Below are 25,265 nucleotides of genomic sequence, written 5' to 3' on the forward strand. Positions count from 1 at the left end.
GGGTGCGTTTTATTGTGCACAATTGGCTATGCTGCCGCTTTATCAAATTCACAGTGCCTGCCTTTCACTTCTTGCCCATGCTCAGTCTTTAAATTCTTGCCGGGAAACAGCATATAGAGGAGTGAGCATAATAACGCAAATACACTGAATGGCTGTTTGTTATAAAGTGCCAGCTAAATACAGTATCATATTGGATCTTTCTAAACAAAACAATCTTGCTGTTGCCACTTTAAATTGAGCAAATATAAAGCTGCGCCGCTGCTAATATAAAGCTGCTCTGCTGCTACAGTCATTACAGCACAGCCACAAGTGTAGACTCATTTGAAATGGGAACTCAGGAGGGGCCAGGAGGACTGAAGGGTTGTGACTCTGTGAGCTGGGTGTAGTCAAAGCAGACTGCTCTGCTGTGTTGTATATAAAGAATAGATCCCACAATAAAAGATCTGGACGAGACAGAGCTGCTTGGCTGTACAGTGGGCACGACCGGTAAATAAACATCCTATTCATTTCCAAAGGTGTAGCAAAAGACTTTTGCTGCTCCCCATTGGGTTTGGCTGCCAAGTGCTTACCTGATTTCACAATAATCCCAACCAGCATGTCGTAGTGTGAGTAGAGAGAGATTATACTAGAATAATTTTTTTTATTTAGTCTTATGTTTTGCATTTACTCCAGTTGAACAGAAATATTATTATTGTTATCATTGTTATTATTGTTATTATGATTAGTATGATTATTAATTATTAATCATTGTTATTGTTATTGTTATTATTTATTGATTATTATTTTAGGACAATTAAAAGGACCTGTATGCTTGTTACTCAGGTGAATATATTCATACCCTGCCATTGTGTTTGCTTTCTAACAGGTTTGTCAGTACACTGTTTGAATTTGAAGAGTCTTTGAAGGCACTTCGCCGCATCGTAGGCTGCACTCTACAGGTTGTTCAGCCTCCAGAAAGAGCCAAAGATGGACAAATTGAAGGATGATCAGGTAAATAAATGTTTACAGTGTTCACACGTCACATGCAGGTCATGTAAGTATCTTTTTTTTAATTATTATAATAGTGAATTGCTGAGTCACACCCACGCAGAAAGCTCATCATTTTGCAACATGTCGCCTTTTTACCACCTTTTTGTCGCCTTTTTGCCTTTCTGTACCTTCTATACCCACCCTGTCTGTTTTACAAGTCACGGGTGGTGTTTCTGTACTTTTCCGCTCTGGCGTGGAGAGCGGCAGTGGTGGTGTTTTGATGAATACGACTGTACGAGATGACAGGACGAGACTGGCAGATGGCATGTCTAAACTTGAGAGAGAGCGCAAAGGGGGGGCGGCGGGGGAGAGCTTTGGCTCAGAGGAGCGGCTTCAGAATGACGGGAAGTAGACGAGATCTCTGCTGCCAATGTTAAAACTGCGAGAGTTTGAAAGCCTGATGAACTTTAGCTGTCTCTGTACTTGAATAAAATTCTCCTCGTGAACGTTTTTATTTGTGTACTTCTGCTACAAATGTACTCCGAATGTAGAGCTCCCAATAAGTAACAGGCCATCGTGGTTGTGTCTTTTGAAATTGATTGCGTGCACTTGGTTTCTTGTCCTGTTTAGGGCTGTTTTGCAATCATCGTTTGTGGACTGGTTTGTGTAAAGCTTTCCCAAGTTTATCACTTCTCCAGGAAGCCCCTTAATCTGATTAGAAACAGAAAAAAAAGTTGTGTTAATAAGGGAGTTTGAAGAGGGAATTCTGTTTGAATTATTGCAGGTATCATTTTCAAATAAGACATGAAGTGTGTAGTTGACGGGTATTTGGAACGTCGCTGTTGGAGGTGCGATAGGTAAAGGTTTTTAACATGAGGTCACCGATCCTGTTTCACCGTCAAATATGGGGGCTCACATTTAGTCCCGACATTCTGATCTGAGAATCAGAAAATTTGAACGTCTGCAGTGAGTTCATGTGACCCCTGAGTAACCATTGTCAAAACCCACGTAGTGCTCCTTACTCACTCGGCCGCGCCCCCCCCCCGATTAGGAAATTTTCATTACGGAGTTGAGTTGATGAACGTGCTTATTCTCTCAATGTTGCTCACCGTCAAATTGTCTCCGCAGATGAAGTCATGAATCCTGCATTAACAGACAAGCAGGCAGAAAAACAGATGCACACAGAGAACCAGTTCAAACACACACACACACACACACACACACACACACACACACACACACACACACACACACACACACACACACACACACACACACACACACACACACACAGTCACTTGTAATGCCTTAAACCAACCTGGGCACGTTTGTGCTGGACTTGTCTCATTGTGTTATAACAACCTATCAGATTCAAAGGTTATATCAAGTGTTAATCAGGATTAGTCAGGATTCTGTAAGGTAACCTTTTCACATTAAGCATTTATTTTTTTTGTAATTGCCAATTTTTTGCCAAATTCCCTTTCTCTGCAGCATGCAGGGAAGAAACAAAAGTTATTTCCTGAGTGAAATCTTCGAGAAGCACTATCAGCCTGTGGTATTTGGCATGATTAAAGTGCTGGCACGTTTGGTTTATTCTAATACTGCGTTTTCTCCAAGGCCACGGTGTCCTTCTGAGAGACGGACATACTGCACGTTAGATTACAACTATCAGCATCTGACTATAAGGAAACATGGCGCTCTTATCAGTCCAGGACGGTTTGTTGAACCAATTTAGCGTTTCCTCTTGTTTGTAGAGACCCTCTACTTTGGTGCCGTTGGATTCCCAAAGTTGTGATGATTTATTATGTAATTAGCACTGAGTTGGCACCAAGTCTTAAAAGTCGGAGAGAACAGGCAGTACAGTTCCAGAACGTTTCAGAATACCTACTGTGGCAGAGCTGCTTGGACGTACAGTGGGCGCGACAAAATCAACATCCTGTTTATTTCCAAAGGTGTCGCTTAAGACACTTTTGCTTTCCTGATTTCACAATAATTCAAGATTCAAGATTCAAGATTTTTATTTGTCACATACATATACATACTTCCATACATATATGCAGTGAAATGTAATGCAACGCACCCGGTGATAGCACACAATAAGTCCTATGAAAAAGTACAAAAAATAAAATAAAATAAAAAGTAGAAAATTCCTTTCTAATAGACCGACTAACTGACTCCTAAAACGTAATACAGTAAGTGGAATACTTATAGAATAAGATAAAAAAAATATATAGAATAAAATACAATAAAAAATAAATTGAAATAAAATGGAATAGGTTGAAGGAATATGGCTATGTATATACAGATATGTGCATTTAAAGTGGCATGTGAATTAAAGTGGCATGTGAATGTGAATAGTGTGAGGTAGTGTTTGGGATAATACAGCACAGTATACAACAGTACGGCGCAGCAATACGGCATCACGAACAACCCTGAACAGTGATACAGTATGCGGTACAGCGGTACATGCGGTAATCCCAACCAGCATGTATGTAGTGTGAGCAGGGAGAGATTATACTACAATACTTTTTTACTATTTTATTTTGTCGTAGTTTTGCATTAATTCCAGTTGAACAGAATTAGAAAATAGTTTCATTCTGGAAAGCATGTCATCTTTTGAAAGATTATTCATATCAATGCCTGTAACATGTTTAGAATTAGTATGGTCAGAATGATTATTTTTGTTATTATTGTTGTTTATTATGTAATTAGCACTTAGTTAGTGCCAAGTCTTAAAAGTCGGGAGAGAACAGGCAGTACAGTTCCAGAATGTTTCAGATCACTACTCACTGTGGCCCTGGCAAGTTTAGTGAGTTTCATGTGGGTTTTTTTTTTTTTTTTTTTTTTTTTTTACACATAGTAAACCACCATTACATTGATAGTGTTAACAGGGTGTACTGCTCGGGCAGATAGAGTAGGAGGGAAGATTCGGGGCCTGTCGCTGCAAGTGCCTTTTGGAGATGTTTGTTGTTCGCCTGGCTTGTTGCGTGCATGATTGGTTAACTGTGGCCCCAGAAATGTGGCATGGGAAGGCAAAGGGGCGAGTATTTACGTCGGTGATTAAGACAAGATTTCACATGAGAAATAAGCTGTCTCTCACACCACATACTTCATCATCAACCGCCGAGTCGACCTTAAAACAGATTTGACGTTTGAACGGGTGGAGTATTAATTTTAGATATTTGAAAAAATCAAGGAGTTTTGTTCTCGGAAATGTTGACTACTTTACACATCGCTCGCTCTGCAGGAAGTTGGTGTCTACGGGATTAATGTCAGCAATAAAAGCTTGTTAAACTCTAAAATTAAATTCCCCCAAAAATGTAAATATACATGATATCATAATATATCTTATGCTGATAACATATATTTTATTATAAAATATTCTATGCTCGCAAGGCACAGCTACCCTAAATGACCCTTAAGGGACAACACACGCTGCCTCTCTAATGTTGTAACACCTCACTGTTGCAATAGAGCTGTTAGGCTGTAACAATGGTGTGTGTGTGTGTGTGCGTGTGTGTGTGTGCGTGCGTGCGTGCGTGCGTGTGTGTGTGTGTGTGTGTGTGTGTGTGTGTGTGTAAGGGGTGGAGGGGCTTTAGAAAGGCTTATTGTGAACGATTTCCAGAGTCATTGTAAACAACAGGGAGCTTTGTTGGCCCAGGAACTGGCCATGTCTGCCATTCACACTGAGGAAATGATTGTACGCTGGCTCCATCCATAAACCCCCAAATGGTACATTTTATTTTGCTCTCTGTCCTGTTTGTCTTTCTCTGTGCGTCGTTTTACCTCCTCCGTCTGCTTCTTTCTCGACAGCCAAAGAAGAAGCTGACGGGTTACCTCATTTACTGTGTCTCAACAGCGGTTATTGGCTCCCTGCAGTTTGGCTACAACACTGGGGTGATCAATGCACCTGAGACGGTGTGTTTGTGTGTGTGTGTGTGTGTTAATGTGTGTGTGTGTAGGTAGAAGTCAGCATGGTAAACCCGACATGATCAAAATTCCACTAATCAATGCACATTCATTGGTTTGGTCATATTGGTGAAGAGTGCCAAAACACCAAGTGGACGTTGGCTGAATTGCAGGAGCGCACATTAACTGATCAGTCACATAAAGTTTTCACTAGAAAATATCAAGATATTCTCTCTTGATTGTGTGATATTATTTTGAGTATATTTTTTAACAACTCTCACACCTTAATTGTCCCTCTTTTTTTAGCACTGTGTGAATTGTCCAGCTTAGTACCTAAATTCATGTTATGATCCAGTGCTTGATTTTCTTTACTCTTTTGAGTTGTGGGCACGTAATGGAATTATAACAAATGCCCATCTATGCAAACAATAAAAAAAAAAAAAAGTTCTACTGCCCCCCCATGGATGTGTGTCAAAAGGTCCTCTACTTAATCCAGAAATACAGCTAAGCTCCTTCAATCAAAATAGTCTTGAATCTTGTTTAATGCTCTTGTGTTCTGTACCATAGTGCTTCTGCCTCTGCTAACCCCAGCAACCTCTTGCGAATGTGACAGAAACTGCGGAGCTTCTTCAACAATGTGTCCATCGAGCGATACGGGGAGGCTTTCAGCCCCGGAGCGAACACCATGGTGTGGAGCTTTGCCGTGGCCATCTTCAGCGTGGGCGGGATGATCGGATCCTTTTCCGTGGGAGCCATGGTGGAGAGATTCGGCAGGTGAGCGCAACCGCCCCTGGAACTGTGCTATACTGTAAGAAGTCAGCAAAAAAGGCAAGAACCCGCTCAACTGCTTGGGAAGTGACCGGGTTGTTGCTCAACTTGCTACGCCTCTTTTGTACAATGCAATATCCCATGGTAAGTTTCTACGTTGTGCTTTCTGTCTTCCTCTTTATCCCTCCCTTCACTGACTCAACCTATTTTGTGCCTTTTGCTCTCTCATCTCACAAGGCGAATGTCTATGATGTTATCCAACATACTAGCCTTTCTGGGCGCGTTGCTCATGGGGCTGTCTACCGTGAGTCGCTCGTTTGAGATGGTCATCTTTGGCCGCTTGGTCATCGGCGTCTTTTGTGGCCTTTGTACGGGACTGACACCCATGTACATAGGAGAGATTTCTCCCACCGCCTATCGAGGCGCCTTCGGAACCCTGCACCAGCTCGGCGTGGTCATCGGAATCCTGGTGGCACAGGTATGAAACCCGACATTGATCTGACTAGAAGATGATGTAGGTGTTTATGTTAGGACCCAAGGCAAGACAGACAGACAGACAGACAGACAGACAGACAGACAGACAGACAGACAGACAGATACACTGATAGGCAGATAGGCAGATAGATAGAACAATTAAGTAAATTCCCTGCTATCTGTCCATGTCTAAGATCTTTGGTTTGGAGGCTCTGCTGGGCTCAGACATGCTGTGGCCTCTTCTGCTGGCGCTGACCGCCCTGCCCGCCATCCTGCAGACTGCCATGCTGCCGTTCTGCCCAGAGAGCCCCCGCTACCTGCTGATCAGCCTCAACCGGGAGGAGGAGGCCCACAAAGGTCAGGCTGGAGGCGCAGAATAAAAATTAAGACCGCAGATCAGCATAAGTAAATATCATTTGGCATAAAACTCTGCCCTGATGGCAAAACGACAATTATCTAGTGCAAGGTCTAGTGCAAACTGAGATGAACCACTTTCTTGTTGACATTTAAGATATACCATGGATGGTACTCTTCCAATCGGAGATGAATTTAAGATGGCTTTAATTAACAGTGATTATGATGTAGTAATTCAATTTTAAATGGCAAACTTAAATGTTGTCATAATTGCTGTTTAATCTTTACGCGCTGCCTAAGGAAACCTGTTTAGCTGTGTTGTTTGACATTGTTAAGAATTGTCAGTTGGGGTGAATCAGTAGCTTATTGCTGGAGGGCCGCGGTCCTGTCTCCACCTGGTGAACGTGCACTTGCCTATCAAGACACCCTGCAGCGTCAGCCTCTGCACAAGAAGACTGTGGCACACACAGACTAGGAAGTCCTACCCACGGAGGAGCGCTGAGGATCCACTCACCTACCTCCATCTGCGGAAAAACAAGAACCTCTCCACCTCTCTCGCTGTTTACTCCAGTGTGTGTGTCTCACGTCTGTCACGACTACGGCTCGGAAGATGCGGTTGGAGATCCAGGTGCCAGGAACCCTTCGAAACCGATCTTCCAAAACTCCCTCGGCAGCCGCATTGTTGCCGGAGGACTCTGGAGCTGCCAGTCGGTGTCAGCGAAGAAAACCCCCAGACCATCTCTGCGCACTTCATAGCCCGGAGGGAGGTGTGGATCGTACCAGCAAACACTGCAACGCCTGTGGCCCTCCCAGCTGGGTACGCTTGTTCTTTTACACCCCCGGGCCCACTGGCTGCGGAGGTGGCACCGGACTCCTCATTTCACCAAAGTGGAATTAAAATGTTCCCGCGCTGTCACACTTTTTGGCCTCCACATTCAAATTGCGCGCCGTGCCAGTATCTCATCCCACCGCACTCATGATTGTGGTGATCCACCGCCGCGCCCACCCCGGACCGCTCGGCAACATCCTCGTTGTTCTATGTCGTCCTCACCTAGTTTCCTGAAGAGAGCGCTCCACTTGCCAGCTTGGGAGACTTCACCATTCAACCAGAGAAACCCCCAATCTCCACCTTCTTTGACATCTCCTCCTCAATCGACCTCTCTCCATCCAACACCCCCCCCCCCCCCCCGACTCGCGAGGCCGGGAATCTGCATGATCTTGTTTTCACAAGATCTTGCTCCACTTTCCAACCTTAGTCACCTGCCTCCCTGTATCAGACCATCATTTAAGTCTCCTCCTCATTTCCCATCGCATCCTCCCCCTCCCACTCGACTTCAACTTGCGCCGCCTCAACCCGGCGAGATCCAACAACCCTCTCACCTCCCGCTCTCTCTCTCTCTCTCTCTCTCTCTCTCTCTCTCTCTCTCTCTCTCCTGCCATCCTCTCCTCACTCCTCCTCTCTAGCCTCTCTCTCTGTCCGCTCGCCAGTCGACTCGCTCGGACCTCTCCGCCCGCACCCTGGCGCTGTCCCCGTTCACGGCGAGACCATAGAACAGACCTGCGCTGCCTCTCTCCTTTCTATCCGAGACCCTCGAGCGAGCCCTCCCCAATCCCACGACACCGTGACCCCTACTCACCCTGACCAGTCCCCCTCGAGCTTCTCTTCCCTTTACTGTAACATACATTCATTACAAAAAGAAAAACTCTCCCAAACTCTTGCTAGTACTGCTTGTTTCCAGTGAACGTTGAGCTGGCTGTGACGCACGGTTACTTTGATACCGTCACGGCAGTACTTGATGACGTAATGTCATGGAATAAACGCCGCGTCTTTCCCTCTCGCAGCTCTGGTGCGTCTCCGTGGCGGTGAGGACGTGAGCGAGGACATTCAGGAGATGAAGGAAGAGGCGATGAAGATGGCCTTGGAGAAGAAGGTGACCATTCCGGAGCTGTTCCGCTCTCCCATCTACCGCCAGCCGCTCATCATTGCCATCGTCCTGCAACTCTCCCAGCAGTTCTCTGGCATCAACGCGGTGAGTAGACCTCGTACTTGCAAAGAATGGCTATAGAAAGGGCCGCACACGAGGTGACGGGTGCCCTTTTAAACTTTACATTTTCTCCCCATCTTTAATGGGGATGAAGGCAGTCCCATCCCCGTGATCTGTTTCGGTGCCAAACTCGAGTCTTTGGGTGTTTGGGTATGATGTTTAATCGGGAGTTTCTGTGGCGGTCACGGATGTAGGGAAGCCAGAATAGAAAGGCACGCAGGTGGAGGCCGAAACACCGGTGCGCAGTTCCAAGAAAGCGCAGCGTGATACAGTGCCGGGAAATGACGCGCAGGTCGCCCGTATCGGATTCTTCTGAGATACGCTGTCTGCCCTGGAAGCGGCGGGGGGCGGCTGCACTGGCGCTCTGCGAAGCCTCCACCGCCCGAGAAACATGGTTCAATTGAGTGAAATGAATTGAGCCGAAAAGGTCAATGAAAGGAGATCCACTGCCTGTGCTATTTAATGGGTATTGTGTGTAAATAAGGTCACTTATCCAGGCTGACAGAGCGTGTTAGCGGGCGTTGCATGTGGCTTGATGTTGGAGAGGCTGCGCAGCCCGCGGCTAATGGCGGCTCTGACAGGCAGATAAACGCTCATCATCCTCCTCACCACTTCCCAGTTCAATTGCTGCGACTAATGGTCGTATGAAAAATGCATCTCCTGTGTCTCTCGGGGGGGGGTGTCTGAAAGCCGCATGTTATGATGCTTTTTTGGTGGAAAATATTGTCTGTTGAATAGATGTTAGAAATGTTAGAAATGTTTCAGTTTTCTTCAAGCCAAACTGAAACCAAATTAACAAGGTGTGACGTGTCAGAATTGCAGATTCTGAGTGGGGTGTAGTCGATGGTCAATTGGGGGTGGGGTGGGGGTGGTGGAGGGCATGGAATGTGATGCGGTTTCGGCAAGTGATGTGGTTTGTGAGATATGCGAAAGGGTCGTCACTATGATGGGGATGGGAGGGAGTGGAGAAGAGAAATCTCCCGGAAAGGGCTTTGGGAAACGGAGGCATTTAGAGCGAGCCTTCGCCTTCAAGGCTGCCTATGATGTCCTACCATCTCCCAAGAATCTCAGCCGGTGTTATGGAGAAGATCCCGCGTGCTCCCTCTGCCCGACTCCAGCAACACTAAAACTAGGGCTGTCGGTCGATTTAAACTAATTGGATTAATCGCACATTTTGCTGTGATTAACTGCGACTAATTGCTTTTTTTTTCTTTAAGACTGAAGCTTGTAATATTGGATTTTTAAATGTAAAATCACAGAATGGATATACAATCAACACAAAGGAAGTATGTTTCAATTCAAATACTAGTGTCACTAAACATCCGTAAAAGCCGTTTTCATGACTTACTTTCCTCTCCCTCAGGTCTTCTACTACTCAACGGGTATTTTCACAACCGCCGGCGTGACTAGGCCGATCTACGCTACCATCGGGGCCGGAGTGGTCAACACCATCTTCACCGTCATCTCGGTCAGTGCCTTGCTGCCTGCTTGGCCGTCTCAATACGTGACAGTACGCTCTGCAGTGCCAAGGTTTTTACGTTTTTTTCCTCAAATGTTTCTTCACCCCCAGCTCTTCCTGGTCGAGAGGGCGGGGCGTCGGACTCTGCACCTGATTGGACTGGCTGGAATGGCTTTCTGCGCCCTCCTGATGACCATCTCACTGTCCTTGGTGGTAAGTGACGTAGCTCATCCGTATTTTAAAACTCTTCCCTGTTTATATACTGTCTGTGTGTACTTTGTAGTAAAATTCAAATAAATTCACCTTTTTTTTTTTTTTTGTTCCTTCCTTTGCTCCATATTACACTCTGCCACTTGTCTGTGCCAAACTCAAATCTTTTTATTTATTTATTTTTTTTTTTCTTCCCGGCGCAGACCTCGACCCCGTCGCTGAACTACCTCGCCGTCGTGGCGGTGTTTGGCTTCGTCGCCAGTTTCGAGATGGGTCCGGGGCCGATTCCCTGGTTCATTGTGGCTGAGCTCTTTTCGCAGGGCCCCCGACCCGCCGCCATGGCCATCTCCGGCTTATCCAACTGGACCTCCAACTTCATCGTTGGCCTGTCCTTCCCGAAGCTGGCGGTAGGAAGACATTACATTACGCCGTTTAGCTTTTGTCCAAAGCGACTTTACAATAAGACTTTGTCGGCGGTATCAAACCCAACTGGACAGTATATCACAGTCACAGCTCAACCTTCTCTAGGAACAAGTAGCACCACTGGAGTGATAGAATCTGGGTTTTTTTCCAACCAATGTAATTTTGTGAGACATCTGAGAAATGCCTTTTGGTGTTCTTAACATTCAAGCGTTTAACCTTTCGACAAATATCCCTCTCGCTGCCTGCTCAGGAACTGTGCTACCCCTACGTCTTCCTCATCTTCGTGGTCTTCCTCATCATCTTCTTCATCTTCACCTACCTCCGCGTGCCGGAGACCAAAGGGCGGACCTTCGACGACATCGCTCAGGGGTTTGCTGCCAGCATGGGGAACCCGCCCCACTCCCCGGCCCCTCAGGAGATGATGCTGGGGCTCTCAGTGATGGAGAGCAAAGGCCCCGTTCCCGTTTCCCCCATCGAAAAGTTCAACCCGGCCCCAGAAAAGTCAGGGTCGGCGCTAATCCCCTAGAGAGAGAGCGAGAGAGCGAGAGAGCGAGAGAGACTACAAGGGGGACTGCTTTAAAGTATTATACATTGAGAGAATATTTTGTGTTTTTGAATATTCTTAAAAAAAAAAAGTTAGGTTTTTTTTATTTACTGATGTGACGTTACCTGCTGCAACATCTTGTGAAAAGCCCAAACTTTAATTTGTGTTATTACCGCTAAATCGGTGTTGACATTCTGAGTAGCAGTGCTCAAAAGTTTGGATGTGTGCGAGGGATATCATGTGTGTGCTCCGTCCGTGTTCAACTCTCGGTCCTGCAGTGTGGGACCCAACACGTTAACACAAATAAAAATAAAGCGAGCGCATTGTTTTTCCAAGGCAGTGTCACATGAAGTTGTTCCATTTTGTTTCGGTTGTTTTGTCTTGGTCCCAAAACGGCCCTTTTTTAAGTGTTAAGACGGGTGTGGCTCGTCTCCGGGTGGATGCGTTCGGAGTTGCGGTGGGAGCTTGATAGAAAGAGAGTGATTTGAGCGGAGAGGGGGACGTAGCGGTGTCTCCCTCATTCTCGCGTCCGTCTAAAATGGAAAGAATCTTTATTTGTTTCTACACTCCCTGCTCTCCTCCATTTCTCTCACCCGAATCTGGTCTGCGGGATCGTTTTTTGAAACTTTTTTTAAATGATATAAAAACAACTTATGACAAAAACAACATATGCCATTCATGAGAAATCTGATGCTTTTCCCTATTTTAATTTTTTTTCTTGGTAAAATAAAAAAAAACTTCATAAAATCAGAAAAAACACTTGGTCATATGCACGTGCATGACCTCCGACAAGGGCTTAAAAAAATGAATCCTTCCCACAGGAAGCATCATTAAATGAGCTGTAGACTCTTATTAGAGCTTGACTATTTTTTAATTTTGTTTTGTTTGATGCCGGATATTATTGATAGTATTTGCTGACTGATATTATTGATGGTATTTTCATAGTTTTGGCTTGTATTGACTTATATCGGCATATCGGCGAGAGAAGCCAAGGGGGTATTATCGACAATTCTTAAATCGTTTTTAAGGCTTAATTGTTTTTTTAAGTATGAGAAAATAATATAATTCTTATTATATTTATAAAATGTATAGCTCCTCGTGCTCCGTATGCACCATAAATATTGGTAATGCACTGTTACATATTGTTAATGCACTGTTTGTACTGGACTTCAGCTTGACGTCGTGTCTTGCATTTGTCCCTTATCCCACTGTGCCAACACACCGAGCCATTCGAGTTTTGGGGTTTTATCAGGTACCTGCTTCATTACTGCATCGCATGATCATGAAATAAAATGATTAGAAAGGTACCGATGACAAGTAGTTGGATCAGTATTTTGTTGAAAGATAATGGACATAAAAGCACAGCAACAACTCCATAGGCAGCTCAGCAAGTTCAGAACATTGCTTTGGAACTTAAGTAGTGAGATTTATTTATGAATTATTTGGTTTTGTATTTAAAATTTTGTCTACTATACCTTAGTCCAGAGAAAATATTTCAACAAAAACACTAAAATCCACTTTGTATTGATTGTGTACTGTATGGGTGATGGACAATGGTTGTTGGATTTTTATTTTTAATGTATTTTCTGAAACTACATACGTTTAGGTTCACTGATTATCTGAGTCTCTTATGGACATTGATAAAGAGTTTCAACCTTTTATTTGATTTAAATCTTTCACCTATTATCTTTGCAGTTTACCTTTTGATATTTGACATTTTCTTGTGTGGGTTAACGGTTGCCTTCTACATTGCCTTAATGGTTGGCGTAAATAATATTTTGTCATTAACTCGTCTGTTTCTGACATTGTACTTGAAAAGCTATTTAATGTTACTGGTCTGTTGATGTTCTCTATATGAGAATACATGTTGAAAATATATTTTTATGTGAAAATTGTTTTTTATTTTACACATTTGTAAATTGAACAAATTTGGGAAATTAGAGCAAAAGAGACCACTTATCCACTATTTTCATATTTTGTTGTGATGTTTTACAATATGAAAGCAAACGGGGGCCATATATTTCTTTTTCAAGTTGGAAAAAAAAAAAAAAATTAATTTAGAAGTTGAATCACGTTGAATCCAGAACATGGAAATGCAAAAATAAAAGGGTAATTCTATTAAAAAGTAATACAATTCATACATAACTTAACAAGTAATTTGTATGTTAGATTATTGCCCTGTATTTGACTTATTTTTTCCATTCACACCTCTTTCAACAAACCTTAATCTAAAATACAAAATCAGCCAATAGAAAATCTAAATAAAACTTAGTATCATTTTAGTTACACCGTACAAACTCCTTTAAGCACACCAACCTTTAAGCACACCTTGAACTTAAGAATAGGTGCACATTTGCGATTTCGCTGACAAATTAAAAGGTAATACTTAGATATTCATATAATTCTGATCTGTTTTTTCACTTCAGCCTGTTTCATTTTGGCTCCGGTTGATTGCTTTTGTGTTCATGTGGATAACTGTTACAACCTGATGAAACACCTGGAATAGCCTGACTGAAATAAATCCACTCCAACAATGTAATGTATAGTTGATTGATTTTAGATTTGTTTTTAGAAGGGTTGTTATGTAAAGAAAAAAAAACATAGAAAATAACACCCTAATACAGTGCTTATACTGCATATTGGACAATATGGAACCATTTCAAAAGTAGATTTTCCTGATCGCACAGTTCAAATGGTTTTGACTGGTGTGCCGCAGACATTGAAATCGAAAAATATATCTCGGCGGAATGTCACTAAACATACTGTACCTTGTTTCTTTTTACATTGTCCGCTCTCCCCCTCCCTCTCTGGGCACGGAGCGTGGTTAAGGGCTCCCAGCATTTTGGAATGGGGTCAGGCACCATCGCCCTGGAAGACTCAGCTAAGGTCCCAGTCAATGCAGTGAACTGGGGCATGAAGGCATCAACACGCCACAGTACCAAGCTCTGACCAATGGGGGGCGGACTAGAGCTAGGAAGGAAGCAGCAGCAGCCAGTCTGTGTGTGTGTGTGTGTGTGTGTGTGTGTGTGTGTGTGTGTGTGTGTTTATGCTGTCTGGATGAGCAATCCATCAGGAGTAAGGAGTGGGGGTGGGCATGTGATAGAATAAGAGAGTGATGGAATAAGCCAAACGAAAGATGGAGAACATCCAAAAATGTGTCAAAAAAAATTATGTTTATTTTGCACGAGAAGACGGGGAAAATGGGAAATTTGAGGAAAGTGAAAAAAAAAAAAGAAAAAAAAAAAAAAAGGAGAAAATGACAACCCCGGCACTTTTTGCATGCCACGGCTTGAGAAAGTGAAGGAGTTTAAATATTCCGAAATGTGAGAGAGGACAAAGTGGCATGTCGGCTCTGCCTGTGAAACCCGGATGTACATTATGTTCTGTATTATGCATGGAAGGCCAGCTGGAAAAGACAGTGTGTGGCGTGTCTAGACAGTGGTTGTACAGACCAACATAACTTGTTTGAAAAAAAAACAAAAAACAAAAAAAAACAGTCCTTGCTCTTTCTTTCTCTTTTTTCTCTCTCCCTCCAAATTGCTCCATCTCCCTCTCCCCCTCTCATTCACGGTGCACCAACCCGCCGCCGTCGCTCTCCCCTCATTGCCACAGTAATTGCGTGTGAGGCTGTGTTTTTCCTCCTCTCACTATTCATCTTTTTCTCCTCTTCCCTCTCTTTCTACCTCTCCCTTTGAGATAAAGGGAGCAAAGAGACTCCGCCTCCCGGTCCTCCTCCTCCTCCCATCTTCCTCTCTCTCTCTCTCTCTCTCTCTCCACCACATACACCCATTCTCTCACTCTCTCTCTCTCTCTCTCTCTCTCTCTCTCTCGCTCCCTCTCTCTCTCTCTCCCTCCCTCTCTCTGACACACACACACACACACACACATTTGCTCGCTCACTCCCTCTCCCTTCTCTTTCAGGCCCTTTCCCTCCCTCCCTCTCTCTGTTTGTGTCATTCTGTAGTTGAGATGTGGAGTGTCTTTCTGTCTCTCTGTTTGTTTCTCCAGCCTAATTCAGCTGAGGAAGGTAAGGGAAAACTTTACCATCAAATCTGTGTGTGTGTGTGTGTGTGTGTGTGTGTATGTGTGTGAGTGTGTGTGTGTGTGTGTGTGTGTATGTGTGTGTCTGTGTGTGTGTCTGCGTGTGGGTCTGCGTGTGTGGAAGTGTGTGTGTGTGTGTGCGTGTGTGTGTGTGTGTGTGTGTGTGTGTGTGACTGAGCGAGATGAAGCGCCGCTCTGCTCGTTCACCCCCGATGGAGAGTTTCCGCAGTTCATCCTTGCGCTCTCGGTCCACAAGTGAGGTGCGCTCGTGTCCTTAGACTGCTATACGTGTCTCAGAGGCCCGGGAGGTTGACAATTCCGGGCCCCACGGAAAAGTTTGGAGGAGGCGACGCCACGGCGCGGTAGACAGTAAAAGTCGTCCTGATCGGCTCTGCGTCCGCTTTGGGACCCACGCGGTGCCTCCCCTGGGACCGTTCCAGCATCGCCTGTGCATTGTGCTGCTGAGGGACCGTGCATCTAAGTTTACATTCACATGGTTGCATGTTGCGTTGTGTTGTGATATTCTGGCGGTATATCAGATGGACTTTGTTGGCACAGACGAGCCAGGTGTTGAGCTGGGGGCCTGCCAAGCTGTCACAACAAAAGAATATGAAAATAGGGCAGCAGGCAAATGAATAATAGGTTGCATAACCCCCTTTTTTTTTTTACGCCTGCAGTATGTACCCAGCGACCCGACCCCCCCCCCCCCCACACACACACACACACACACACATACACCCACTTATGATCTTATGGATGTGACAGCCAGCCCCCTCCCATTCCCACTCTGCTAACAGAGCCCCCTCCAGTCTCCAGAATCATCATCTCACTGGATCTGCCCTCGTCCACTTCCCCGCTCTGAACTGTGCACGCTGTGTCGGTGTATACGTTTAGGAACCACAGTATATGAATATTTAGACAGACAGATTAACAGCGAGCCAGACGAGAAACACAGCGACGATAGCGAAAGAGAGGGTGCGGGAGAGAGAGGGGGGGGGGGCGGGGTGAGTGGCTGTGGGTGAGGTGTTGAGTAGTTAGATGAAGCCACATACATGAAGTGGTCTGTCAGATTGGAGTGGGCCGATTTGAGAAACCTGAGTAATAATTTAATGATTCAAGCTGTCATTATGTGTGTATATATGTGTGTGTGTGTGTGTGTGTGTGCGTATGTGCGTGTGTGTGTGCGTGCGTGCGTGTGTGTGTGTGCATGTGCGCAGTTAACGCTGGCTTATGTGTGCCTGCATACTTAGTACATGGATGTGTGCTCCTGCCTATACATAGCTCCTGCTTTAGCATTCTCCCCTCACCTCTGGAGTCGCACACAATCAGCTCGAGAGACCCTGCCACAGGCGCGGCTGCGTCCGAAAAATGCACCCGTTTCGGTACGTGTTTGATAATCAAACGGCGGCACAAAGACCACCTGTTTAGTCACATCCCCATCAGATCCATAAAGGTGCCGCTTTTCTGCCGCTCGGTGTGGGTGTGGGTGGGGGTGTGCGTGTGCGTGTGCGTGTGCGTGTGCGTGTGCGTCGCATCTGCATTACACGGGGAGCAGAATCCTGCCCTGACGCCACAGATCTGAGCTCTGTTTATGACAGATGGTCTGGACTAAGATGAGAGAGGGATGTACTGTGCCGTGGCAAAGCAAGGGAAAAGGAGCGAGAGAGAGAGAGAGAGAGAGAGAGAGAGAGAGAGAGAGAGAGAGAGAGAGACTGGGTAGCCAGAGAGATACAGTGAAACATTAGGGGAAAGGAGGGAAGGGGCCGGGGTCATTGGCCTACTGACTCTGCAGCGATTAGGGGAGTTGAGGTCATAATACAGCATTAACCCAGTAGTTTGGGAGTCCATGTAATAGCACAGAAAATAAATCTTCCAGATTCAAATCTTCCTGACCCGAGACACGTCTTTGTCTTTTTTTATATCCAATTTCTTGAAGAAGAAGATGTTTGTCACACACCACAACACATGCGCACTCATGCGGCGACGGCGACCAACACACACACACACACACACGCGCTTTCAAATGGTGGCCAGTGAGTGGGCAGCATACAGCGACCCGCCCGGGGACCGATTTCAAACCTCCGTCGCCGGTCAAACGACGATGTTCCGCATGTTTTTCGGTGGGGGTCCTGACTGATGTTACAAGGAGGAAACCCCATGTGAGCACGGGGAGAACATGCAGACTCCACACGGAAAGGCCCCTAAAAGAGAGATAACCTACCGGACGGAAACCCAGGACCTCCTTGCTGTGAGGCAGCAGTGCAAGCCACTGTGGCCCCATACCCACTTGTTAAAGTCATATATCTTCATGCACCTCAATAACTATTTTGTCAGATAAGCCATAAGTTGCAGGGTTTGCAGGGATTTTGCCATTACATTATAATGTTTACAGCATGTAGCAAGCTTTGGAGTATGAGAGTGTGTGTGTATATGCAGACAAGATTTGGCCGATTTGGGCATTTTCATTTATCACTTTCAAGTGCTCCCAGTATAAGTGTTGATGTGTACGCCCACATGCATTGTTGAGGTGAGACACTAATGTGAATCTGCATGGCTGGCCCTCAAAATGATTCCATGTTGGCGGAGGGAAGTGTATCTCTCTGGGGTAACGCTCAGCACTCGTGTAGGTGCTGAGCTCGAAGCGCACCTGGTGCCCTGACACCTTTTATCCCTCGGCACTGAGACCCTCATGCAAATGGAGCGACGTAAATCTTTTAGATTTACGCATTAACTTTAAACATCCAGTGATTTTGAAGACTTAAACAGTCTCTCCTAACCTGAAGATGTAATGTTGTCAGGTTCTCGCACAGCATATAACTGTATTGTTGAAAAGAAAATTACTTGCATTCCAATATTGGAACGTGACTCATTTTTGCTGGTTTCCACCAATAAAAAAACCCCCAAATAACATGTGTCGGTTCTGAGTTTGGTTAAAGGATAGGTCCGCTATTTTTAAACCACCCCTTGTTAAAATGTTTGTTCCGTCTTTTAAAAATGTTCTCAGCAAACCTTGCTTAAAGGGGACCTATTATGAAAAACTCTCTTTTCCAGTGCTTGTGCACATACATTTGGGTCTCTGATGGGCGTACTAACACACACACTGTGAAATAAGACAACCCAGCCTGTTTTTTTTTTGCGGGCAGCCTGTCCTGAAACAACCCGTTTGGATTTTTGGTCCCTTCATACGTCACTGGGCCCACATTAGAATTAGACCGCACCTTCCCTTGCTGGAGAATAACGCGCGACACTGGGAAGACCAGCACAAATCTTTTAAAAGAAAGTGGAATGAATACCAACTGTCTGTGAAGAAACTGCAGACGAGGGAAAATGATTCTGATGTGTGTTTCTTTCTAAAAATTCCGGGAGATAGACGGCAGGCCGTGGCGTGCGATCCACTGTGCGTTCCTCCGAACAAAACCCATAAAAATAATGTGTTTTTTATTGTAGATGCATTCATTCATTCGATCTTATCTTTGTCTCGGCGCATCCGGACCCGATGTCCGTGTCTCCCGCAAGACTGAAGCACGGCGGCAAAAGTCGGAACAAAGTTTTTTACATGAAGCCTTGGAGATCTCATACGAGTGAAGGTTCAGCAGCTGGATCGCTTGTTTCTGATGAAGTCCGTGAAAACGGACTTCATAGAATGGGCGCGCAGAACTGGAGCAAAGAGTTCCGGAGAGGGCGTGGGGAGCAGCAGCCTTTTCATTTTCAGCGACACACACTGAAACCGAGTGTCAGGAACAGAGAGGTGGGCGGGAGGGGTTTAGAGGCACATTAGAAATGCTAGAATGCATAATCTGAGTGATATTTTCGGCAAAAAACTTCAAAGACATGGCTGGGGACCTCAGAGACCGATATGGTTTCTGTTGAAAAGGAGAATAATAGGTCCCCTTTAACACTATACCGCTGAGAAACTTACCGCTCGGCTGCAGCTTCTCACTGTGCAGTCCAACGGGGTCGGCGACTGGAAGCTCACTTTATCGGCAGAAAGTCTTTATTTGTTACACCGAAGAGACACCTCGCAAACCCTGCATTGGATCAGGTTTGCAATTCTGCGGATCGGCTCGTCTGGCTGCATCCACACTAACGTAGGAGACTAGAAACAGGAAGCCGCGCTGCTTCCTGCTGCAAACTCGCCGCCGTCAACGTCACGCTCTGGATGTACCGCCGCAAGTGCCAAATCAAAAAACTCTAAATAACATACTGTCATTCGGAGCATGTTAAAAATACATTGGCAGGCATTGACTATAATGTGAGTTTCACGTTTTCAAAAGGAGCTATAATGTTTGGAAAGCTCAAAACGTTTGCCCCGTTGGGCTGTGTTTAAGATGAGTGAGAAGTTGCGGCAGAGCAGTCGGTTTTTCAAAGAGCACATTTTATAAAGGCCTCGGTTGAAAAGCAGCGAACCAATCCTTCGGTGTCGCCCTGACAGAACAAGCCGCTTCAGCGCAGCGCGGGCGGCGTGTGGGCCGACGCAGACCTCCAACGACGCCGTCAGTCACAATGTTATGTCATCTGGGTCAGCCTTTCTGCTTCCCTTTTTTTTTTTTCTTTTGTATAATTGGACTTTAATTAGGCAGATATCTCAACCGATCCTGGGTGTGATAAGCTGTCTTTTCAGAAACCCTAATCGTGAGAAAGTGTGATAAATATGTGACACGCTTGTCACAGCTTGAGTCCAGACCGCAGCCACCGGAGAACAGTCGAAAGCCGCTTGTGCCCGTCCCTCCGGCCTGTTTGGACGACGCGCGCGTGAAAAGAGAGAACGGCCCGGGGAGAGGGAAGAGACAGGATCCACGCGCATTAAATGCCGTGACGTCGAGGGCCTTTAAACGTGCACTTTAAAAACTTTTTTCTTTACTTTTGTATTGCTGTCTGACCGTGGCACTACGCGGCTCTGCAATGCACTGGTCACACGGCCACCGCCGGACATTCAAAATTGCACACCTGGGCAACTACCGTGCAGCGTCGGCAAACGACGCCCATCGGCAAAAATACACCTCAAAACTCGCAGGAGCCCGTGACGCTTCAGACAGCGTGTCTGCAAACTTGCATGAAGTGCAATTGAAGAAATTCCCGCATTCCAGAGAAAAGCTGCTGCTTGTTGCGGCCCATTCTGATTCTTTCATTGCAGGTTACGTTCCATCGTCTGTCGTGGCTTAAGTGCTGTTTTGCTCCAGCCGCACTTTCATTCACCATAACCGCAGGAGAAGTTTTGATAACTCCCTTTGACGTGTGCAAGCTTATTTCTGGAATCATTTTAATCCCCCTCCTTCCTCACTCCTTACTCCTCCTCCTCCTCCTCTACCTCCCTCCCCTCCTCCTCCTCCTCCCTCCCCTTCTGTCTCTGCATATCACTCTCTCCCTGTGGTTGTTTGTAATGCTGGTTTGGGGTAGGCCGTGTCCTTGGCTGACTGGGAGTCTCCGTGTGTGCATGTGTGTGTGTGTGTGTGTGTTCATATGTATGTGTGTGTGTGTGTGTGTGTGTGTGTGTGTGTGTGCCTGTGCCTCTGCCTGTGTGTGTGTGTGTGTGTCGGTATGTGTTTGTGTGTGTTTGTGTGTGCGTGCGTGTGTGTGTGTGTGTGTGTGTGTATGTGTGTCTGTGTGTTAGTGTGTATCGGTGTGTGTTTGTGTGTGTTTGTGTGTGCGTGCGTGTGTGTGTGTGTGTGTGTGTGTATGTGTGTCTGTGTGTTAGTGTGTATCGGTGTGTGTATTTGTGTATTTGTGTGTGTGTTTGTGTGTGTGCATGTGTGCAGATGTGTGTGTGTGTGTGTGTGTGTACAGATGTGCGTGCATGTGCATGTGTGTGTGTGTGGGTGTGTGTGCATGCACACGTGTGTGCGCGCGTGCATGTGTGCGTGAGTGGGGGTGAGTGCGTGTGTGTGTGTGTGTGTGTGTGTGTGTGTGTGTGTGTGTGTGTGTGTGTGTGTGAGTGTGTGTGTGTTTGGGGGCTTGCATCTGGAGCAAATTAAGATTGGGCGGAGATGGGCGGCTGAATGGACACAAGACAAAACATAACCTGACCGCTGCTTACAACGCTGGCAGGCCTGGATTGTGAGAATGTTTATCTTGCGTTGGGCTGCACCTCATCGCTCTGACCCTCTGAGTGCAAGCCGTTGCCAGCTCAGCGCCGCCATTGTGCGGCCGCCGGCGTTCTTCGCCCGTGCATTTTCTCTCGCCTGCGTCTCCCGCAGAGGTGTGAGGGCATGATCCACACGCACCTCCGCTCCCGATCAATATTCATGCTCAAATGTTCCAGATGGGGTGCCGGGGAACTCTTTTGCCGGGTTAAGTGTGGCACAAGTGGCTCGCGGGCGCTCTCGAAGAGGCTCGAGAGGAACGGCGCTGCTAACGTTAGTATTGTGCCGCGGCCGCGTCGGTACAAGCATGAGCACGCAGAGGGCGACGTGTTGGGCGAGGGGAGGTGGACGGACGGCGAGAGCCGGGAAGGTCACTCGACTTGAAGGGTCCACTCCAGCAGCTGCGGGGGCGTGGAGTAACCAAAGCCAGGGCAGGTCCACATCACATCGACGGAGCGAGTGCTAGAGAGAGAGAGACGGGGAAATAGGAGACTGGACATGCTTTAAAATGCATACACGTGCCCACACCAATCACCGATTTTCTTTTGTTGTCCCTCCGTTAATCCTACCTCTCTTCTGTCTTACACGCTTACACGTTACACACTTCCTTCCTGTCTGAGCTCTCTCTCTCTCTCTGTCTCTCTCTTTCTCTCTCTCTCTCTCTCTCTCTCTCTCTCTCTCTCTCTCTCTGTCTCTCTCTCGCTTGCCCCGATGTCACAGCCCCTCACAAACGGCGGTGGCAGGCAGTGGCCGGCATCAATAATGGAGGAGTATGTATCTCCTTATTTAAGGTACAAAGATGCCGAGTCTCCTGTCACTTAATAGATGAATAATACACACATCGAGAGAGAAAGAGAGGATGAGAGAGGACAGATGGAGGTAGGAAAGGTATCGGCTATAGTGGCAGAGCAGCGGGAAAGAATGGGGGTGGAGATAGGGGGAGTAGGGGAGAGAGACAGCGAGAGAGAGAGAGAGAGAGAGAGAGAGTGTGAGAGTGTGAGAGAGAGACAGGAAGGGGACAGGAGAGCACTGTGCATTAAGCAGCACTCAGGTCCAAATTGCAGACTCAGCGCTTCTCCAAACTGTCAGGGACAAACTCTGAGTGTCTCGCTGCGCAGATGGAGTAGTGATGTCCCGGCGCTTGGTTTTCATGGAGAGTTAAGTGAAGGTGTTTTTTTTTTTTTGTTTGTTTTTTATTTTATTTTTATTTTTTTTATGACCGAACACGGCCGTGCATTTCTTTCTTTTTTCTTTTAAAGCTTTCCTATACGACCGAACACACGGTCGAAAAAAATAAAGATAAATAAAAAGTTACCAAATCCGGTTTCAACTTAAACTCGCCCGACCTTTCCATATTCCAGGGGCGGTTGACCCGGGACCCAGTTGCGATCCCTGAGACGGTGCTAACCCTTTAAAGGGTGTGTCCGACACGGTTCTCCGGCGCCTCACGCGGGATGTCGGAGTGAATTATTCAGCGTGCTAATGTCACGGAACGATACGCATGCAGCGTTCGTTGAGCTCTTCCGGGCCCTGTGTCGCTCACACGTACAGGCTTGTTCACCGGTAAAGGAGAAGCCACGTCAGGACCTCTGCTCCCTTGGCCTCTCAGCATAAGGAGCCAAATTGCGGAGGCATGAATTTTAATGGCGGCAAAGTTTTCTACTCATCATTTATGCACGACTAAGCCGCGGAGCAGAGGAGTTTAAATGCATTTGAAATTATGATGTTTTTTCCCAGTATATGGATGAGCGTTCCCGTGTGCTGTGATTGTGCTTAATGAGGTCAAAATACATGATTTGTAAGTTACACATCTGACGAATGGCCCAAACAAAAACGCAAAAGGATCGTTCGTCACTGTTGTTTGTGATAGCACTTAGACTTGTTAAATGAATAATCACAGAGTGACTGTGTGTGTGCGTGGGGGGGGGGGGGGGGAGTGGAGACAGAGCGTGATAGACGTGATCAGTTATACTTTCAAAGAGCTTTGAAAACAACAATCAATAGGCAGTTTCAAGCTATGACACATGCCCTGCAGTAGGACAGCAGCAGATTAGGACCGTGGTGACCAGGGCACAGAACACAATGCATGCTGATCTGAGCCACCGATAACGCACACCCGAAAGAGATGTTTCGCTATCGCTCTATCACCATCGCTGCACAAGATCTTATTCCGGCATGATGGATTTTGTCTCCATAGTTGATTTAATATTAATCAATTCTCGGATCTTGATTACGATTCAAGCTGTCCAGATGCTGAAATAAGCTTTCCTCATACCATTAAAATAGTAATTATCCCCGGCCACGTATCGGAGTCATTCGGCTAAAACCTTTACACTCTGGTGGAAACCAATTTAACTTAATTTAATCTAATTTAATTTAATTTAATTTAATTGTATTTAATTTTATTTTATTTTATTTTATTTTATTTTATTTTATTTTATTTTATTTTATTTTATTATCATGTGACTGTATTGAACTTCTATAATATTTCTCTAGCTCTGCACCTATTTCTTGATAATTTCTCATGATATCAACAGAATTTTGCATTACTCGTGATGGAGTGGCGGTCGAGTGGAAGTCACACAGAACAAGGGGATTGAAGGGCAGATTTGTGGGGTTTCCATCTGTGAGTATAATCCTAAACAACAATCCGTTTACAGCCGTGGCAGAGGACGAGGAGGGGGCGCAGTTGGGGAGAGGATAAGCCAGCTATTGTATCCATTTCTTCTTTTTGGGATAATGAATGTACGGTCACAAAATAAGGTAGAATGAGGTGACAAAGAGAGTAAATGAGACACGAGGAGAGACATGGAGGGAATGTAAAAGAGTGAGAACGAGAGAGACGTGAAACCCTTTCTGTAGGTCACACGTTCCATCCGGCATCTGCAGGCGGCATTCTCTCTATCTGGGTGTCAGATCGATGGCGCCATACTGTACCTGTACACACAGAGCCGCTGAGCAATTCTAATGTAATATGAACACGGGGAAAACAGAAAGGTTTATATAACAAAATTAATGATCACAGAAGCCAAATTATTCATTTGGAAACTAAAGTGGAAAGCTTTTAACTTTGATATTGCCTCCAGCATGCTGTGAGGCCATGTGCTGTTTAATGTATGGGGGCGTTGCTTGTACGTGTGTGTGTGTGCGTGCGTGTGTGTGTGTGTGTGTGCGTGCGTGTGTGTGTGTGTGTGTGTGTGTGTGTGTGTGTGTGTCGTATAATGCATTTATTAGCTCATGATTTGTGTGTGCTTTCTTGTAGTGTGTGCTTGCGTGTTTCCTAACTAGGTTAGCTGATTAGCACTGCTCCCGGGAAAGGCCGACAGTGTGTGATTTCCATGTTAACCCCGTCTGCATCAGCCTGACGTGCGCCCGCTGTTCAATCTCAGCTTCTTGCGACGGTGCAAGATTTAGCGAGTATTAAACGCGAGGAAATGCAGACAGTCCGCCGCTGTTTTCGGAATACTAATGGAAACATTTGAGAGCTCCAGTATTTCTGTGGGAAGTGGCTCTACTGTCATGCCTTTTAAAAAGTGGGGACCCTGTGATCTCTAACTTCCGCAAATTAAGGAGAGATTGAAAGGGAACTCTTTTTTTAATTCTTTCAGAATTCTGGACGGCTTCAGCCCGGGTCTAAAAATCCCGAACGAGCCCTTATCTAAAAATTCCGTCTCAAGTCCATGAAACCTTAATGGTATGCATAGACTGTCTCTGGAGGGTTCCCGTGATTCACAGTCTGGAGTCTCAGACTTCTCGCTTTGCATTTGAAGTCGCTGAGAATCTCCTTCATCATGGCTTGTCTTTAGGGCCTTTTGGACACATTTAGAAAAAAGATTTAAAATAAAAGCACGATTAAAAAAGGTTGCTCCCATTTATTCATCTTTTTATATAATTAAAGTTTGCTGCAACGGGACTGATCGCTTAACCTCAATGGAAACCAGGTTTGGACTAGAACGTCCAGGTTTGGTGCAACCTCTTTTCAATAGGAA

At 45.8% G+C, this 25,265-nt stretch overlaps 2 protein-coding genes across 2 annotated transcripts in view; both read left to right on the top strand.

Annotated features, from left to right (window-relative positions):
* Positions 1-419: 419 nt before the first annotated feature.
* Positions 420-13,675, top strand: slc2a3b (solute carrier family 2 member 3b). Its single transcript, XM_080005663.1, has 11 exons — positions 420-486; positions 866-990; positions 4,783-4,887; positions 5,492-5,652; positions 5,884-6,124; positions 6,315-6,477; positions 8,317-8,504; positions 9,883-9,987; positions 10,090-10,191; positions 10,392-10,595; positions 10,862-13,675. The coding sequence occupies exons 2-11, from the start codon at positions 967-969 to the stop codon at positions 11,135-11,137; spliced, it is 1,569 nt and encodes a 522-aa protein (XP_079861789.1). The 5' UTR covers positions 420-486; positions 866-966; the 3' UTR covers positions 11,138-13,675.
* Positions 13,676-15,124: 1,449 nt separating this feature from the next.
* Positions 15,125-25,265, top strand: part of ephb6 (eph receptor B6) — a gene marked incomplete at both ends in the record, with an annotated part of 40,405 nt that continues 30,264 nt past the window's right edge. Inside the window, one exon of the mRNA XM_080005655.1 lies at positions 15,125-15,182. Within this exon, the coding sequence (XP_079861781.1) occupies positions 15,125-15,182 (58 nt within the window). The remainder of the gene's footprint in view (positions 15,183-25,265) is intronic.

This window comes from Zeus faber, assembly GCF_960531495.2.
Source record: "Zeus faber genome assembly, chromosome: 8".
NCBI lineage: Eukaryota > Metazoa > Chordata > Actinopteri > Zeiformes > Zeidae > Zeus > Zeus faber.